Below are 20,123 nucleotides of genomic sequence, written 5' to 3' on the forward strand. Positions count from 1 at the left end.
CGTTGGTGGGCATTTAGGGTAGCACTGACTGTGCCTTTTTATAGATACAGTTCTGCCTCATAGCCTCCTGGTGACGTGGGTGGAAGACAAATACTAGATATTTCGCAGATAAGGAAGCTGAGGTACAGAGAGGTTAAGGTCGAGGCCACTAAGGAGGTCTCTGGAAAGTCCAATATCGCAATCTAAAATCTCCTGAATAACCCTCCAGGGCATTGTGAAGTAGGCCCTCAAAGCCTGTCTCCTATAACTAGTGTGAGAACCTAGTTAGCACTGACAATCCTGACTTCTTCAGCGAGAGTTCCCTGTGAGAGCTTGGTGAAGGGATAAAGAAATCGCTCAGTAAAGGCAAATGTTGTCATGAAAAAAATGTTAACTCCTGATAATCAGCATTTCATACTTCTGCCTTGTAAACTGTATGTGAACCTGAAACGCTGGAACATTTATCACTAGCTCTTTCATGAGAAACTACACAGCCACCAGAATTTGATGTAAATCTCCAGAGGACGGGTTGTGCTTCAATTGCTGATGGAAGTTCTTCCTGTAACTTTCCCGAGTTCGTCCAAAAAAGCCATGAGTCCCCTTTCTCCCTCTGCTCTCCTCCCCACTCAAAGCAATATATTCCTTGGTCCAGTTATCTCTCCAGATGTAATACTGCATTCACTTTCATAATTGCCTCCACCATATAATTCCCACCCCGTCCCCCTGGATTTTTGGAAAGGAAATAAAAGATAATTTTTCTAATCAGTGATAATGGGGTGGGCTGGGATAGAAAGAAGAGTAAGGTTAAAATGAGCTAAAGTTGTGGATACAGGCTTGTGGACATGAGTGAGTGAGTGCAGGGGTAGGAAGCTAGGAAGAGGAGAAGGAGGGAGGAGTTACCATAATTCACTAACTATGCACTATCAATTACCCTCTTTCCTTTCTCTTTCTTCCCCCTTCTTTTCCTCTTCCTTTTCTTCTCTTTCTTCTCCTGTTCCCCATACTCCTAGGCTTAATTCCCCCATGATAGCCTCTCCCTCATTTTTAGTTTGTAAACATTATGTGCAATATAGGGCACTTTATGTGAATAAATATGAAATTTCTGAATATGGAACTGTTCCTTTGGAATAATCTCTAATGGTGGGTCCTAACCTTTTTTTTCATTTTTTTGGCCAGAGCACACCTATGCATGTTCTACAATAACCTAATTTAAAGCTGTCTTACTTTTCACCCCCCAAAACTTGGGAGTAAATTGCATTTCTTGGCCTCTGTACAAGAGACGTAGATGAAAAACACCTAGCTATTATCAGTTCTGTAGGTCAAAAGAGGTTGATTTACCCTATTAGTAAAATAAGCGGAATAATGACTCCATAGAGGCCTCTCAGCATGTCAGGGAGTCTTGTGTTGGGGAAGCCAAAATATAAGAAATGCAATATCTGTGTTTGAGAATTTGCTCTGCAGATATTTCTCCATACTGGCTTTGCCCTAATTTAGTCTGTTGGAAGAAAAGAAGTTCAAAGGCCACGCAGGACCCCTTCTCATGAACAATAGGGGCAGAGGCGCCAGCTTGGCCCCCAAGAAAAAGGGTAGAGGGTTTCTTCCAGGTAGGTGGGACAAAGGGGAAATAGATGAGGATTGACCAACAGGCAAACAAGGGGCAAGATCCTGGCTCTATCACTTGTCTGCTGTGTGACCTTAGGCAAGTCACTTCACTCTTCTGTGCCTCAGTTATCTCATCTGTAAAATGGGGATTAAGACTGTGAGTCCTGTGTGGGACAGGGACTGTGTCCAACCCAATTCCCTTGTATCTACTTCAGCACTTAGTTCATTGCCCGGCACATAAGCGCTTAACAAATACCATAATAATTATTATGTCACAAGGATGAAGAGTGGCATAAAACAATAATAATTATAACTGTGATATTTGTTGAAAGCTTACTATGTGCCAGGCACTGTACTAAGCGCTGGAGTAGATACAAGGTAATTAAAATTCATTAAGTTAAAATTCGCCCTTTGCTCTCCAACCAAATTGCCACCACGTTGATCCAAACACTTATCCTATCCTACCTTGATTACTGTACCAGTCTCCTTGATGACCTCCCCGCCTCTGGTCTTTCCCCCCTCTCCAATTCATACTTCACTCTGCTGCCTTGTTCAATTTTCTTCAAAGATGTTCAGTCCACGTTTCCCCACTCCTCAAGAACTCCAGTGGTTGTCCATCCCACCTCCTCATCACCCAGAAATTTCTTACCATCGGCTTTAAAGCCTGCTCTCTCCTACCTCGCCTCACTACCCCACTACTACAACCCAACCCACACACTTCACTCTCTAATGCCAACTTACTCTCGAACTTAACAATCTCACCTCCGGCCTCTCACCCACGTCCTGCCTCTGGCTTGCAATGCCCTCCCTCTTCATATCTAACAGGAAATTACTCTCCCCACCTTCAAATCTTTATTGAAGGCACATCCCTGACTAAGCCCTCATTTCCTTTTCTCCCCTTCCCTTCTGTATCACCCTGAATACACCCTCCCCTCAGCCCTACGACACTTTTGTATATATTCGTACTTTATTTATTTGAATTAATATCTGTCTCCCCTTCCGGAGTGTAAGGTTGTTGTGGGCAGGGAATGGGTTGCTGTGTGTCTGTTATATCATTATATTGCACTCTCACAAGCACTTAGTACAGTGCTCTACACACAGTAAGCACTCAATAAATACGATAATCAATGATCCCCATTTCTTCCTCCTCTTTTCTCACTAATAATACTATCAGCAGGATTTATTGAGCTCCCACTGCATTCTGCCAGGCATTTGAGAGCCTACCGTAGAAGGAGAAGATATCATCCCCACCAAAGGTGTCCACTACGGCAGGGCGATGGCCCCCTCAGCTGTATGAGCAGACGGCCCAGATTTGGAGAGTTTCCAATTGGGGCTGAAAAGATCTAAAATGGTGGTTTTCTGGCCTATTAGCTCTTTGTACCTATTCCCTTCCAGTCCTCATCCCCCATGCCCAAAATGAAAAATTGGCACCTCCCATCCTACCTTGAAGGATGGAGCCAAGTCAATATAAATGGCAAATATACAGTACTGAATATGTAGGGGGATAACACGGACATAGGCACAAACGATAACAATGAAAGTGGGCGAGGTTTGTCAGATTTGAGGGGAGAGGGAAGAGGTTGGTCCACGCAGGACGAAAAGTGCATGAAAAAGATGGCCAGGGGAGAATACGGGTTGGGGGGATCCAGTTCAGGGGACATGGGCCTCCAGGGCTTCCGTGGCGCAGAATAACAGACCCATTTGGGTGATCAGCAAGATCCAGGCCAAATTCACTTGGGCCTCTTTGCAAATAATGTGACTTCCGTATTTGCTCCACTGTATTGTGGAAAAGGCATTGTCCCTGCTCTCCCAGAACCTAAAGCCAGTATTAAAACCAAAAATTACCACACAATCCATCAATTAATTGTATTTATTGAGCGCTTACTGTGCAACGGCACTGAGCCAAGTGCCTGGGGGAGCACAATACAGCAGAGTTGATATTACCTTGTACCATATTTAAAACATCGTTTAATCACTAACTGGCATAAATTGAAAGCTCCCAGTTAAGAGGAGCAGCCCCAGATGCAAAAGTCTTTTTCCCTGAAATACCTGAGATGTAACCAAAAGCTGTGCATCCAAACGACCATTATTGAAACGGACTGCTTACTGAAACTGATGTTAGCTCGGACAACTGAAATAATCTCGGAAAACTGGACGGAATTGGTACTCCAAAGGAAACAAACCTAGTTATTTTTGGTTATCTGAAATCTTGATTACTGGGACTAGCCTCCACTCAATCTGCTTAATTGGCTTTTTACTATTGTTCCATCTCTCCCGGATTGTAAAATAGAAGGCTAAAAACAGTTATTACTCCATTCTTTTCCGAAACTGTTCTCACCCAACAGTTTATGTCACTTTCGCCTCTGTGTCTCCAGGACTCTGGCAGGGCATCAGTCAGGATTTTCAAAATATGCTGGGATATATACGGACAGGATTCATTCCATCCATCAGAAGGAACATTTTATTTATTATCTGGATTTTTACAGCCCCAGTGCCCACTAGTCTCCTCTGCTTGGCCCTAGAGTCATCAGGCATGAGTGTTCTGCCAATATTTGTATCCTGCCTCTGAGTAACCAAAGGCACTTGGTAAAACCATGAAATCTAGTCATCCTTCCCCATGCCCTTGAATATTTCCATTTACTGGCTGTTAATAAGCACACAATCACACAGTTCTCGGATCAAAACACTAAGGTTTACTGTGATCCTGCAGCTCATCCGAAGGAAGACCTGTGTGTTAGAGTGTGTGTGTTTTACCTTTGGGATGCTTAGAGGCACTCTCAGGCTTCCTAAATGGCCAGAAAAGAAGGGCAGAAAATGTTGGACAAGATGAATGGAAGATGATGGGCAAATGATTATAAAAATATAATTATATGCACTTCTAGGAGCACAAGGTGCTACAGCTGACAATATTCCCAGCAGAATTGTATTTAAACTGAATGAGAGGGCTCAAGACTTTGAAAATTAAAGTAAATTGCTTCTTTATAGCTTTTCAAGAGGGCTGCCAATGCTGGGCTTTGGATCTGACTGAGTGGATTTTATGGCTTCAAAAAATGAAACACCGACTCCTCAGCAAAGGATAGCTGACACATTCTGATGCGGGAAACTGTAAAAATAGTATATATGTAAGAGAAGGTAGGAAAAATGATTAAACATGTCCTGCTATCTGTGTAGTAGAAGTGCTCTCCTACGGGCAAAAATAGGGTTTGGTTCTTTGCTTTTTATATGATCACTGATTCTGATTCTTTTCTTGATTGTTTTTCAGAGTTGATATCAAACACATCTCTAGTCCAAACTTTTTTACATAATATGTATTGAACATGCTATTGGCAAGATATTCTTAAAAATGAGCCAACTAGAAAGATACTGTTTCTGCCCTCTAAGGAACTTGTGTTACAAAACTATGGCAATCTGGATTCCAACCCAACAGGACTGTGTAGCAACATGGACACACCCACGCAAACTAAAGGCTTCCTGCAATTTGGATATTTTGCCTTGCCTAGGGAACTGGGGGAACACCGAAAAGGAAAATGGTGGTGAGGAGCATGAGAGGGGTCACAGAGAGAGGAAAAAGGAGGAAGCAATGTAAAGAGAAGACTGAAAAGTTCTCCCCACCAAAACAATGGTTTGCAACTACAACAGGGAAATCAATCAATCTCAGAAGAAGGTCTTCTTCTGTGCAGAGCACTGTACTAAGCATGTGGGAGAGTACAATATAACAGAGTTGGTAGTGACGTTCCCTGCCCACGGTGAGCTTACAGTCTAGAGGGAAAGACAATGGATGACAACAGTGCTAGACCGACAACGTCAAATGTGGCTTTTAATGGCAAAATGTAAAGTGACTCCTTTAAAGGCAGGAAGAGCTCGCTTTTCATTTCCTGGTACTTGGAATCTGTTTGAGTTGAATCAGCCGGGAAGTGGTAGAGTTCTAAATACCTCCCTACTACACCTTAACCAAATTCTCAACTTGGTGAGTACCCAAGTCCCGCAATCACCTAGGTGCCTCGTTGCCATTTTCCTTTACTGTTTTATAGGTTGTCCCTTAAAAGAAAATGTCTGTCACGGAACACTTGCCTAACCAATGACACTAGCATTTTTTCATTAACAATGAGAGAAAACGTACTTGAATGCATCCATGTATAACCACGGCTTATACATGGTTTATAATTGTTTTGCAGTAATACCATCTACTTGCATGTCATTCATTCATTCATTCAATCATATTTATTGAGCGCTTACTGTGTGCAGAGCACTGTACTAAGCACTTGGGAAGTACATGTAATTGTACATTCAGTGTACACTTTATTTACCATGTATGTGGGCCCAGTATTTCAGATTCAGAAAAAAAAAACCCAACACAAAATGAAAAGGAGAACATGCTTGTAGATAAGCACCAACATTTTTGAGGTTGGGGGAGATGCTGAATTTTTTTCCAAACTGAAGTGAGTTAACAGCATATGCAAATATGCTAGAAGTCCAGAGGTCTTTACCGCTCTTGCTAACATTGAATTCTTTTATTACTAGTTCACCATACCAGTTTTCCAGGTTTTGGTTGAAGAATAACATCAGAGGAACTCAGAAAAGGAGGGAGGAGAAAAGTGTGCATATAATCGCCCAAATAATTTCTTTTCTCTTCTCCACATAAGCATTTCCAAGACTGTGGCAGAGAAGATATGTGTTTGCATGTATGCTCATCTGCAGACCATCACTCATGTCAGTGGGTAGGCGGAAAACCATGTTTTAGTTGAACAACAAAGCAGCAAATTTAGAGGACCCCTACCTCTCCCTATTGCCAAATTTAAAACAGATTTGGTGGTAACAAGAACACACAGGCCATCATCCTCACGTGTCTGCAGAACACATGAGCAGAATTAATTATCTCCAGCCTGGCTCAAAAGGTGCATTGGGCTGGCGGTGAGGAGCGAATACAGTAAGAACAGTCTCATTTCAGACTAATAATAGTCTAGTCAGGCAGCCTACCATTCTATCACAACTCCTGACACATTTTGCTGATCGAAAATTCCCCATGTGTTACCCTCATTCTTTGTCGGTGCAGGAATCGAATGACTATCAACTTATTTAAAAAGTTGAGCCTTTTGGTGGGCTATAATATGGCCAAAATATAAATGAAGGGAACTTCACACTTTCTGTGGAACTACGCTTCCTGCTACTGAACCTGCAAGCAATCCTAGTGACAATTATGCCGATAGAAATTTATCTGGGCCCACTAGGTGCCCTCTGAACCCTTGGCGGAAAGAACCTGGGAAGTTTAGAGGTTGAAGGCAATATGAGGCACTGTCACAAGCCATTAACTTCGGATCTGTCTCTGGGCCAACATAAACATCAGATCCTCCTTCAAGCTTTCAGGAGACCAACTTCACAGAGCACGAACAGCGCCATCGCTCTCACTTCCTCTAGCAAACAGAGCAAAGCACATGGAAGCCCACACTGCAGGGTCGTTTGCAGCCTGTTTTTGACTTCGATGCCTCCAAGGGGAAAGTAGCTTGGCTCAAATTCATTCACTCTTTCATTCAATCATATTTATTTAGTACTTACTGTGTGCAGAGCACTGTACTAAGTGCTTGGACAGTACAATCACTCCCACAAACCTCAGCAACCTTATGTCAACAGACCAGAATGGCGAGATGATCCAAATCAGTGACACTGCCAAGTCACAGGGAGGCTAAGAACAACTCTGAGAAGAACAGGCATGCTCAAGACCATCCTAGTCCAGAATCGGACACTGCCACAAATTCACCCTGCTGCTCTTTAGTCAAATAATCACACTTCACACTGAATTACGCTGCCCCGTCCGGGAACCCCTTTTCCCAAAGAAAAGAGACCCCTCTCACAACCAGAAAAATGACCCAAAAAACCGGAAAGGTAGACACAAACGAGGAGAGAACAGCGTGAAGCTCGGCAGCAAGCTCTGAACAGCCGACAGAGATCCATTCTGAGCGATTCCAAGAAAGTCGCTGTTTCTCCCTTACCTGGACATGGGATGGAAGGGCTGCATAGGCCATTGAGGGATTCATCACTCCTTTCTGCTTCATGATGAGCATGCGTTTCTGCTCCTCGCTCAGGTGGGCCATCTGAGCTTGGAGCTGGGACGGCTGCTGCGGCTGCTGCTGCTGGATGTACGGCATCATGGGGTTCTTGTTGGGGTTGGCCATCGGCGGGGTCATCCTCTGACTTAACTCGGCATTGAAGTGGGTCAGGGGTTTAGTGTTGCCATAACTGAGTACGTTGTGCTGCTTGCTCAAAGAGTTTGTACCCAAGTTATTTGGCTGCTGATTGATCATATTCATGTGGTTTTGAGGGAGGTAGTTGTTCATCGTGGTCTTCTGCAGGTTGTTGGCCATAGGAGGCACTATGGGGTTTTGGTTGTTAAAGGGCTGGGGGTACATCATTGGGCTATTTGGTTTGTCTGCACTGAAAGCTCCTCCGTAAGGACTGGATGGAGGTCCCACAGGTGACCAGCTTGATGTTTGATTTGGATGTTGCTGCTGCTGCTGCTGCTGCTGTTTCTGCTGCATGAGTTTAGCTCTTTGCTGCTGCTGAGCAGCCATCTGTTTGAGCTGCTCAGCCGGAGACAAGTCGGCAGTGGGAACGGTCCCCGGACCGGGCCCTGAATTCGCCCCCGTTACAGCTGCCGCCGCACTGATGAGATAGCCGTTTCCCGATCGAGCTGGGGCTTGGCCGGGAGTGTGGGCTTGGTTAGGGGTCTGAGGAGACTGGACGGCGCAGTTTGCTGGTGATCCAGCAGCGACCGGAGCGGCCGGCGTGCTGGAGACCGAGGGGACGCTAGAAGCCGTGGACACATTGGAAAAGGGGGGACCGGATGAAGACGGCCTCACTTGGGGGGATCCCAGCGGTACGTGAGCAAAGGGAGAGTGAGAGGGATCACTCTTGACGCTCACGCTCTCTTGGGAGAGAGGGGCTTCGGTGGTCGGCCTGGAGAACTCCGGTTCCTTCTTCTCTTCGAAGTCTTCGTTGAACAGGTCCTGGATATCGTCTTCGGGGACAGTGTTGGCCAGTTCATCTATCAACTCTTGCCATTCCTGATCATTCAGGTTAATGTCCGAGAACAACTTGTTTTGATTTGACAGGGAGGTTTCCGAGGGGTCTATGCAGTTGGGGTCGTCCAGAGGTTCTTGCTTGAGCTCCTTGCTTTGCAAGATGGCGAAGCCATCCTCAAGCTCGCCGCAACCATTCACGGGAAGCTTGATCTCCGGAAGTCTGCCGTTCTTCCCCAAATCTTCCACGAGCCCCGGGGCGTGTGCACCGCTGTTCTGCGAGGGTAAAGGGGGCTTCATGTCAAGTTGGTGAAGAGGAGAAGCAGAGGGCAGCGGCATGTTGTTGGGCAAGTTACCGATCGCATCCATCCCGGCAGAAATGTCCTTCCGGACCCGTTTGCTCGTAGGAGAAAAGCTCCCATCGCAGGCACCGTTCTGCTGTTCTCCATTAAGTGGTGACCGGGCACCTTCCAACTTCCTCTTCACCGTCTCCTGTAGCTGAAAAAGAAATATAAAAGAGAAAGGGAATAAATCTCGGATACAAACCTCATGCTTGCCAGAAATCTGATGAGCACTGCTATAAACTTGTAGGTTCCAGAATCCCCCAGTGGCATTCAGTAACTCAGGGTTTAGAAGCTGTTTTTCTGCCAGCCTGGGCAGAAAACCCAGATCTAAGAAAAAAGGCTGAACAGTACTGAGAACTGCGCACTATATCTCAGCTCAACTTTCATGGGTAAGGGAACAAGAATCAAAGAAAAAAGAAAAGGCATTGGGGGGGGCGGGGGTGAATGACCAGTGTGGGGCTCGCCACAACAATAACTCATCTCTTGCTTTTGTTTTAAAATCAATGCTAGTCATATGACTGGAGATGGATTAGGATTAATTGCACTCCAGGAAAAGCCTCAGTTATGTCCTCGATTATTTTCACATCTTACCTAACAAGTACATCAGCAACATTTTAAAAAATGAAACAGATTTTTCCGGCTCTAAGGATTTCTTTTGAGAACAACAACGATGGAAACGACATGCTAGATATTAACATTTTTGCTTCTCGCGGATTTTTTTTTCCATACTGATTCACCTTGAGTGTGTTTTTTCGATCTGGAACCTTACTGTCCTTTTACTACTTATAATGGGGTTCCCTTTACGGTGATTCTGGCTTTTCTCAGAATTTATTACCCCTAAAGCGGAGGGTTAATCTGATTTTCAGGGGGACGAGAGGGAGTTACGAATGTGCAATACGTGCACTTGTCCAGGTCTGCTGGGTGCCATGGACTTTTGGGCTTGGTCAGGGCCAGGCTCTGGCTGGTACCCGCAGAAGCTCGGTAATCTTTGGATGTGTGGGAACATCTTCACCGTGGCAATGGTTCTGGAAGCACTGCCACAATTTAAGGGCCCAACTAATATTGGGCCCTGAGGGTCTGAGCCTTGGGATGGAGCAACACGATCCAGTGGAAAGAGAATGGGACTGAGAGTCAGGGGACCTGGGTTCTAATTCCAGCTCTACCCCTTGCCTGCTGTGTGACCCTGGGCAAGACACTTTACTTTTCTGTGCCTTAGTTTCCTCATCTGTAAACAGAGGATTAAATACCTGTTCTCCCTCCCCTTTATACTGAGAGACTACATCAGATCTGATTGTACTCTACCCCAGGGCTTAGTACAGTCCTTGGCACACAATAACTGCTTAACAGATACCATAATTATTATTATTCTCATTCCCTTTCCTACCTCTTTGTCCCATTTCCCAAGCAGAGAACTCTAATTACTTCAAAAGGAGATTCATGCTCAGGAATGATAATTAATAAGAATAAGTATAAGACCCCTACCGCTCTCCTATTCTCTAGCCAGTAGATAAATCCGTTGAAAAGTAAAATAATTAGAACCTGGGAAGCCATCTCAAGAGGACACATATCACACGTTCCCGTTCCAGGTAAGACTGTCCATAACTCTCTCTCAAAAATGTAATTTTTCTAGAACCAAGATTTCATTTTTGAATAAACACTAAGACACAATGACATTGTACGTTGCTTCTTGTTTGATCTTGGGTATGCCATTTAATTTCTCTGTGCCTCAGGTACCTCATCTGTAAAACGGGGATTAAGACCATGAGTTCCATGTGGGACACGGACTGTGTCCAACCTGATTAGCCTGTACTAGTGCTTAGTACAGTATCGGGCACATAGTAAGCACTTAAATACTGCTCCCCCCACCCCGCCCGCAAAAAAAAAAAATTGCTGAGGACCAAGAAACTAAACTCTTTGAACTATGCCAATCTCAAACAGTAATCACCATTCTCCCTTAAACCAAGCCTGCCGTGGAATTCTGGATTCAAAAAAACAATATTAGCTGGACCTAGCTTTTCAATGGGCTTAGCAAAGGATAATACTCATCCTGAATATTCAGGAAGCTGTGGCTTGGGCAGGGATATGATCATGTAGTGCTACATCTGTTGGAGCCTGGTTTTAAATGCAGCTCATTCAATCAATAAATCAATCAATGGCATTTTCTGTGTGCAAGGCACTGTACAAAGTACTCGGGAACGTACAATACAATAGAATCCCTGGCCACGAAGAGCTCACAATGTCAACAGGCCTAACTGGCAGAGGGTTCTGAGAGCTGCTGTTTGGGGTGTCATAGTGGTTAATTAATAAAATGACTCAATAAGCTTATTGCTACAGAAACGTTGCTTACAGTACTGTTGGCTTTCTTAACAAAAATGATTTCTGGTTTTTTAGTTTTTAGATGGATGACTCATTTTAGAAAAGAGCGCGCAACCCAAAGCAAAACAACTTTTCTCGCCTCCCCAAGCCGATACTGGCAAATATTTGAGGCAGGATGGAGAAACGGTAAAAAAAGCCCTCTCCTACCTCCTATGTACAAGAATTAAGAGGTCATTTATTGACTGACTCCCACCCCTCCATAAGGTACAAATAGGCAGTATAATTGTATTCCCCTTTCATTAGTTGCCACAGCCTCATTATTTTCCAAACATATGGTATAGGTTTTTTGAATTTGAACAGTAGCAAAATTGACAGCTCTAATCCACAGCAACATTGTCCAACTTTAGTTGGTTAAAAGTCACCCTCTTGTTCAAACAACATGCTGTGTGCGTTTTGTGGGGGCAGGGGGAAGTAGGAAAGTAGGAATGGAGTGGACCGTCACTGAGAGCAGGGCTGGATCGACACGGAACCCCTTATCTTCCTACCCAAAGTCTGTTCTCCCCTTGACTTTCCCATTACTGTAGATGGCACCACCATCCTTCCTGTCTCACAAGCTCGTAACCTTGACTCCTCTCTCTCATTCAACCCACAGATTCAATCCATCACTAAATCCTGTCGGTCCCACCTAAACATGCTAAAATCTGCCATTTCCTCTCCATCCAAACTGCTACCATGGTAATACAATCACTCATCCTATCCCACCTTGAATACTGCATCAGCCTCGTTGCTGACCTCCCGGTCTTTTGTCCTTCCCCACTCCAGTACATACTTCACTCTGCTGACCGGATCATTTTTCTCCAGAAACACTCGGGACGTGTTTCCCCACTACTCAAGAAACTCCAGTAGTTGCCCATCCTCCTCCATAACAGACAAAAACTTCTCACCATTGGCTTTAAAGCACTCAATCACCTTGCCCCCTCCTACCTCACCTTGCTTCTTCTCTTACTACAACCCAGCCCACATATTTTGCTCCTCTAATGCTAACCTTCTCACTGTGTCTCAATCTCATATCCCTTGCCCCCGAGCCCTCGCCCATGTCTTGCCTCTGGCCTGGAACACCCTCCCTCCTCAAATCCAACAGACAATTACTCTTCCCGACTTCAAAGCCTTTTTGAGGGCACATCTCCTCTTGGAGGCCTTCCCTTATTAAGCCCCCCTTTCCTCTTCTCCCACTCTCTTCTGGTCACCCTGCCTTCCTTCCTTTGTTCATCCCCCTTCCCAGCCCCACAGCACTTATGTACATATCTGTAATTTATTTATTTAAACTAATGTCTGTCTCCCAGCTTCTAGACTGTTGGCTCATTGTGGGTAGGGAATGTGTCTGTTTATTGATGTATTGTACTCTCCCAAGTGCTTAGTTCAGTGCTGTGCGCATAGTAAGCACTCAATAAACATGATTGAATGAATGACTGAACACTTGCTAGAGTCCAGGGCTAATCGGTTTTTCAAGGTCCCCAGGTGGTATGTATTGTCATCACATTATGGGGTGTATGATGAACAGAGAAAGAGAGAGACAATTGCCCGGAGGAAAATTAGGGTTCTCTAATACCACACTTGCCCCCACGCCCTCCGCTCCACACCCCTTACAGCTTTCTTTGTCTCTCCAAGCCGTGAGCCTTGGTCCCTTAGACAGTGAACTTGCTGGCGGGCAGACCATGTGAGGGGCTGGCCAGGGGCCTCCGAATAGGGCAAATCACGTCAAGTTGACCGGCAAGTTAGTGGGGAGGGCAGGCATCCGTTTTCTGGCCTGGCAGGTGGAGGAGGAGGATCAGAAAACCGGCTCTTGGCCCCTTAACCAGGCCCCGCCCTTTAAGCCAGTGGCAGTGGCTGCTTCCCAAAAAACATCTCCAAATTCCAGATTCGGGGAAAATTCCAGCTCACATGTTTTCACTTTTTTCCTCCAACTCAAGAAATTGGAAAAGCTCCTTGAGAAACAGTAGTTGATTGAGGCTACTATGCCGACAGAGCAGAAGCAGGTGGCTCAGGTGGGCAGGGAGTCTTGTGTCCAGGCACAGTCTTAGGCGGCACCAGTGTCCCCAGTGGTGCCACTGGTTCGCCGGATGAGATGGGAGCAGCCACCTTCTGGGCTCCAATGTCTTCTTCCCCAAAGAAGCCATCCCCTTCTCTTACCATGGCTCTTACGTGTCAGCTCTCTGGGAGCCTCACTTTCCCACTGTCTTGTTCTGCCTCTCCCTGTCCACAGCCTCCGACCCAAGAGAAGGCCACATTTTTTGCCAAGCAGTTGCATGCTCCATCCATATAATAATAATGGTGGTATTTGTTAAGCGCTTACTATGTGCGAAGCACTGCTCTAAGCGCTGGGGGGATACAAGGTGATCAGGTTGTCCCACGTGGGGCTCACAGTCTTAATCCCCATTTTACAGATGAGGTAACTGAGGCACAGAGAGGTTAAGTGGCTTGCCCCAAGGTCACACAGCTAAGTGGCTGATCCGGGATTCAAACCCATGACTTCCGACTCTCAAGCCCGCGCTCTTTCCACCGAGCCATGCTGCTTCCCATACGTGCTTGAGGGTAGCTCCCAAGTGCTTAGTTCACTGCTCTGCACACAGTAAGTGCTCAATAAATACAATTGACTGACTGACTTTTTGGAGGAGGTGGGGATTGCATCAATTGGAGCAGCTCATGTGGCAAAACTGTCTGAGTTTTGGAGGTGAGGGGGACGGTGGGTTCAACCCCATGAATCCCAGTAATACTGGACTACTTGAGAGTAAAATAGTAGCCACTCAGATTAAAATCAATCTGTACTTTGAGAATGCCTTTTTCTGTGTTCTTGACCTCTGGCTTCCAATAACTCAAATTCAGCCATGCATTTCTCCCTCAACCTCTATCTCACAATGCCATTCTGCCAGAGAACCCCCAGAAAATGAGATTAATTTTTCAGGAATTCTTTGGCTCTAGGCCAGCAGACCTCCAATTCAGCTATCCCCTGTGTAAGAAGTAAAATATAATTTAGTAGTGAGGGAGGTGAATTCAGGGTGGGGCTAGGGCAGATGAATGCAGGGACAGTTCTGATTCCAATAAGTTTCGGATTATGGGTGTTCATAAGAGATAACTCTTCAAGAGAGAGGGAAAGGGTAACGTCCCCGCTCTGCTAAACCTGTTTTACAGAAACCTCAAATTGGGTGTCTCACAAGAACAGTGAACAGTAGTCCCATCTCACAAGTGGGAATTCAGACGGAAATCCACTCTCCAGGGAACGTGACAGTTTCTCTTCACTTCCTACCCTTCAGCTTTCCCTCTCTCCTGCTATGATTCTGAACATCTTTTGGGGGGTGGAGGAGGGAATATTTTTATTCTTTATAACTTTACTTGATGGTTGTTTTCAGGAAGAAGGGATTTGGGGGAATTCTCTTGGCTCAAATTCAAAGCCCAGAACATTTACAAAGCCCAGTACACAACATTTACGAGTGATCATAACAGTTTCATATGCTTTGTTGCTAATTTCAGTTCACTTCTTTCTCTTTTCCCTTTCTCCCTCCTTCCCCATACGGAAGCACAGAATCTGAACTGCTAAGTGATTAGGAGAAGCAGCCACTAAGAAAATGACTTCACCAAGTAAGTTCCTTGAGTTTTGTTCAGTGGTGGAAGACCACCGTCATGCCCCAAGAACACTAAAACTGTGATTTTGAACTGTAGGCCCTTAGGTAGTAACCAGATGGATAACTTGAATTCACATTCACTAAGCGTCCCAAGATCCATTTTTGGTGACCCATGTTGCGAACAAACAAGTCCACATTTTTCTTAGAAAATCATGCAAGGTATTTAGTCATCAGAGATGTGATTATCTGGAGAGGATTTATTCGCATCTTTAGATTGGATCTGCCTTATTCACAGAAAATCTTTAGGCTACTCTACTGGGAAAGCAGTTCTTATTCTTGAATTTAGCAGGTGTGGAGAACAAATGAGAGCTGCAGCCCTGAAAATTCAGGAGTTGGGTTATCATTGTGGCAACTCCTTGCACCAAACTGCCTTACAAAAAAATGCTCACCTGAATCTTCAGTTACCATAAATTCCTACAGTATTGTCTTAGCTACTTGTCCCACTGCAAACGTGGAAAAAGAACACATTTTATTTCTGAGTACCCATAACACCTTTTATACCATTTACTCTTTTAAAAACATTTTCGACGTCACCTAAGTATTGTTTTATACAAATTTACGCTCCTACAGATTCATCCGATGAAGGATCTGGAATGGCTTCTGTCTACTAATTGTCTTGTATTCTCCCAAGCTTTAAGTCCAGTTGCTCTGCACACAGTAAGCGCTCAGTAAATTCTTTCCGAGCATAGTTTGTTTTGGAGGACTGTGGAATTGTCAGTGGAAGGGAGGGATTAATAGAAGGTGAAGGGGGAAGAGATGGAGCAGAAAAGAATGGTGGCAGCGAGGGAGTCGGAAGACTGCAGGTGAAAAGACCAGATATAGAATACCCTTGTCACAGCTGAAAACTTTCACCACCACCAAAGACCTAAATAGCAAGCACGTTAGAATGAAAAATCAAGTCTGGTTTCCATTTGTTTGTTGGAGGGGGAAGACACAGGCAAATGGAAGGATGAGAAGAAAAAAATTTAAATTTTAGTCCCTAGGGGAATCAGAGTACTTTGCTCTCCCTTGGATATCCCGGAAGACTATTTTGATGCAAGCCACTCAATCAAGTTTGGTCATTTCAACACGAAAAGTTCATTTCCATTTTCAGACCCTAGAACATCCTTGTTTAGTGACCAGGCCGAAAGTCCTGCACTGGCCCCAAAGATGCAAATCGCTTCGAGCACCGGGACCTTGGCACTACTTTTGAATAAAATCCCAGCATGCTTTCTTCCCCTTCGGAAAACAAAAATATTGAAATAAGATATCTAGTCTATAAAGGGCCTCCGATTTCCCTCCAAGAAGCCATCACGGCTCTTCCGTGGGATCTGCAGTTTGCATAATGCAGTGACTTGCAGGCAGCTCAGAGCTTTCCACTTCCTGGAATAAAATTTTTGGTGCATAAAAATTAAATAAAAAGTGTCAGTACCCTAGCAGGACATTATTCTTATTTGCAGACAACGTCTGCCTCCAGAGCTCCGTTCACAGCGGGCTCTTACCCCAAAGCAAAAAAGCAGAAGGCAAGGCAACCAGGGCTGGCTTTTATTTACGTACCTAGAGAGGAACTTTGCGGATGAAACAGGAAAAGGTTGAACTTTAAGGGCTTTCCTTTCAAGAATAAATCACAAGTGGGTGAGGGGGCTCATAACTACACACCCAGGCTGGCAGATGCAAACAAACCAAGAGGAGCAAACACTACGCATGTGTGTTCGCGTGCACACAGACACACAAACACAGGGAGGTAAAAGTCAGCTGCCTTGTAAATTGCTAAAAGGCAGCGGTGGCATGCACCGTACAATGCATGTGATGCATCAACAACCGAACACTTGAGGCTGCCGCTGAGCTTTCATCTGCTGGGAGACGCTGCTCTGCTCCATCCCACCAGCGGCAATTCATTTTTTCAAAAGAAATTAGACCAAGGCGCTGTTGTTATAGCAACAGTCAGAGCCACTTACACAGCCCGATCCCCACAATCCCCCTCTGACTTCAGTGGGCAGCTATTTCAATTATGTCTAGGGAGTGACCAGGACTGAAGCCCGGTTAGCCCCTTCATTAGGCTTTAAAGAAGAAGAGGGGAAAAAAAAGCCAAAGCTAGCCAGGGTGAAATTCGCTTTCTATTTCCGAACTGGTTGTAAAGATGAACAGACTCGGTTGCGTTCAACAGAGTTTCACCCGGACTCTGCAATCGGATGATCTGGAAGTCCACAGGGGGGAGGTTTCATTTACAACTACAAATCTTTCCTCTTCTGGGTCTAGGGGGGAGTCTTCTGGCACTAGTCTTTTAGACTGTGAGCCCACTGTTGGGTAGGGACTGTCTCTATATGTTGCCAATTTGTACTTCCCAAGCGCTTAGTACAGTGCTCTGCACATAGTAAGTGCTCAATAAATACGATTGATGATGATGATGATGATGACTAGCTTCTCTTGTGGCTTTCCTGATACTGCTCATTTCGACCTAGGAGCTACAGGTGAGAAGCACTGTGGCCTAGTGGATGATAATAATAAAATAATGATGGCATTTGTTAAGCGCTTACTATGCGCAAAGCACTGTTCTAAGCGCTGGGGAGGATACAAGGTGATTAAATTGTCCCACGTGGGGCTCACAGTCAATCCCCATTTTACAGATGAGGTAACTGAGGCTCAGAGAAGTTAAGTGACTTGCCCAAGGTCACACAGCAGACATGTGGCGGAGCGAGGATTCGAACCCCTGACCTCTGACTCCAAAGTCCGGGCTCTTTCCACTGAGCCACGCTGCTTCTGGGAATCGGGAGGAACTTGGTTCCAATCTTGGCTCGGCCACGTGTCTGCTGGGTTACCTTGGGTAAATCACTTCACTTCTCTGTGCCTCAGTTACTTCGTCTGTAAAATGGGGATCTAGACTGCAGGGTCCATGTGGCACGGAGACTGTATCCAAGCTGATTAACGTGAATCTATCCCAGCGCTTAGTACAGTATGTGGCACATAGGGAGCGCTTAAGAAGTATCATAAAAGAAAGTGGGGACAGTGACAGAGCTACCGATTGCAAAAACCTTGAAGCTCTTGGGAGAATTTCCCTTATCCTTTTTTGGTAGGTAAAATATCCTAGCTGCTTTGTTTGTAGGAGAGGCAGCTTGGTATAGTGGTGATCACCGGTCTGGAGGCCGGAGGACCGATTTCAGTCCGAGCTCTGTCCCAGGCCGGCTGTGTGACCATGAACGAGTCACTTAATCTCTCTGAACCCCAGTTTCCTCATCTGCAAAATGTGGATATTAATACCTGCCTTTCTATCTACCTTACAGGAGGGTTGTAAAGGCAAAAGTGAGATAGGTAATGTGAGAGGGCTTTGGGAATAAAAACACTTTACAAAACGAAAGTATTACTATTACTGACCAACTGTGGATTTGAACTTCTCAAACCAACACCCTCACCACCATTCCTGAAAATAAAAATAATCTCTCAGGTAGGTTGTTTTTTTTTTCCGTGCAGAAATAAAACACAGGTCAAATTCTGTTGCAGCACATAAGACAACGCTGAAATGATTCCAAAACATTTTCCGGCCTACCTTCTCCTCAGGAGGCACACGGTAGCCATAGTAGTAGTAATATTAGCCGTAGTAGTAGTAATATAATTTAAGTGCTTAATTTATGCAGAGCACAGTACTAAGGGCTAGAAGACAATACATTAGAGGGAATTAGACATGGTCCCTGTCTCTCAGGAAGCTCACAGTCTAAGAACCAGCATTTTTTCCATACTAGATTAATTTTTTAAAAGTTCACTCAGTCATCCTTAAGTATTCCAAGAGCACAAGACCCAGGGTCCACACAATAGCACCTCACTAATCATATCACTTTTAGGGAGCAGCATCCAGTGACATATGAATGGAGGAAGGCTGTAAATTACGGGCTGCTACCTTCCAGTACTCTTACCAGTGATACGGCCAACGCATCAAAGAGTGGTATCTAAATTATACAAACAAGAAAGACAATCCTTTGAGTGCTCCATGGCATTTCTCGTGGATGATGGTAGTGTGAACTATAAGCTCCTTGTGGGCAGGGTACACGTCTACCAAATCTATCCTATTGTACTCTCCCAAATGCTTAGTACACTGCTCGGCACACAACAATCACTAAAGAGATACGACTGATCGATTGACTGTGGCCAACACCGGTGTGTTTCTCAACAGATATTTAGTCCAAACCCATTGTTTTAGATCTGCTTGACACTTCTAAAGGCCTGTAGTCTCCTCTTTTTCCTTATTTTTCTTTTGGTTCTAACCACCTTCCTTCGATGTCCCTATTATTGTTGAAGCAGTAGCATCTTGAGATCTACCTGAGAGTTACAATAGTCAGTCAGTCAGTCGTATTTATTGAGCGCTTACTGTATGCAGAGCACTGTACTAAGTGCTTGGGAGAGTACAATATAATAATATAACTGACACATTTCCAGTCCACAATGAGCTTACAGTCTAGAGGGGTCCCTGACCCAGGCAGAGTGCCTAACTTCCAGGTGGCTTTCAAGTTGACTCCTTCAATATTGGTCAATTTGTTCTGTGGTTAAATAGTTTGTCTTGTGAATACCACGGATCTCCCAAGCTCGGAAGGCTGGTCCACAGTGGTCAGTGCACCTTTCAGGGAACACGGTCATGCAATTACAGAACAGCTGAAAAAGAATTCAAATGCAAATGGGCCGAGATGGTGAGCTATCCTACTTTTAACTATTAAGTATTAACTATCCTATTCTTATTAATAATAATAATAATGGCATTCATTAAGCGCTTACTATGTGCAAAGTACTGTTCTAAGCGCTGGGGAGGTTACAAGGTGATCAGGATGTCCCACGGGGGCCTCACAGTCTTCATCCCCATTTTACAGATGAGGTAACTGAGGCACAGAGAGGTTAAGTGGCTCGCCCAAAGTCACACAGCTGACAAGTGGCAGAGCCAGGATTTGAACCCATGACCTCTGACTCCAAAGCCCGGGCTCTTTCCACTGATCCATGCTGCTTCTCTTCTCTTAGGAGAAGCAGCATGGCCTAGTGGAGAGGACACAGGCCTGGGAGTCTAAAGGACCTGGCTTCGGATCCCAGCTCTGCCACTTGACTGCTGTGTGACCTTGGGCAAGTCACTGCACTCCTCTGTGCCTCAGTTACCTCATCTGTCAAATGGGGATTAAGACTGTGAGCCCTACGTGGGGCAGCCCGAATTGGTTGTATTGATTCCAGTGCTTAGT

At 45.0% G+C, this 20,123-nt stretch overlaps 1 protein-coding gene across 1 annotated transcript in view; it reads right to left on the reverse strand.

Moving 5' to 3' along the window:
• MAML3 (mastermind like transcriptional coactivator 3) overlaps positions 1-20,123 on the reverse strand; it is a 466,343-nt gene that overhangs the window by 169,021 nt on the left and 277,199 nt on the right. Inside the window, exon 2 of the mRNA XM_038755267.1 lies at positions 7,569-9,092. Coding sequence (XP_038611195.1) covers positions 7,569-9,092 — 1,524 coding nt within the window. The remainder of the gene's footprint in view (positions 1-7,568; positions 9,093-20,123) is intronic.

The sequence above is a fragment of the Tachyglossus aculeatus genome, chromosome 12 (genome assembly GCF_015852505.1).
Source record: "Tachyglossus aculeatus isolate mTacAcu1 chromosome 12, mTacAcu1.pri, whole genome shotgun sequence".
Lineage (NCBI taxonomy): Eukaryota > Metazoa > Chordata > Mammalia > Monotremata > Tachyglossidae > Tachyglossus > Tachyglossus aculeatus.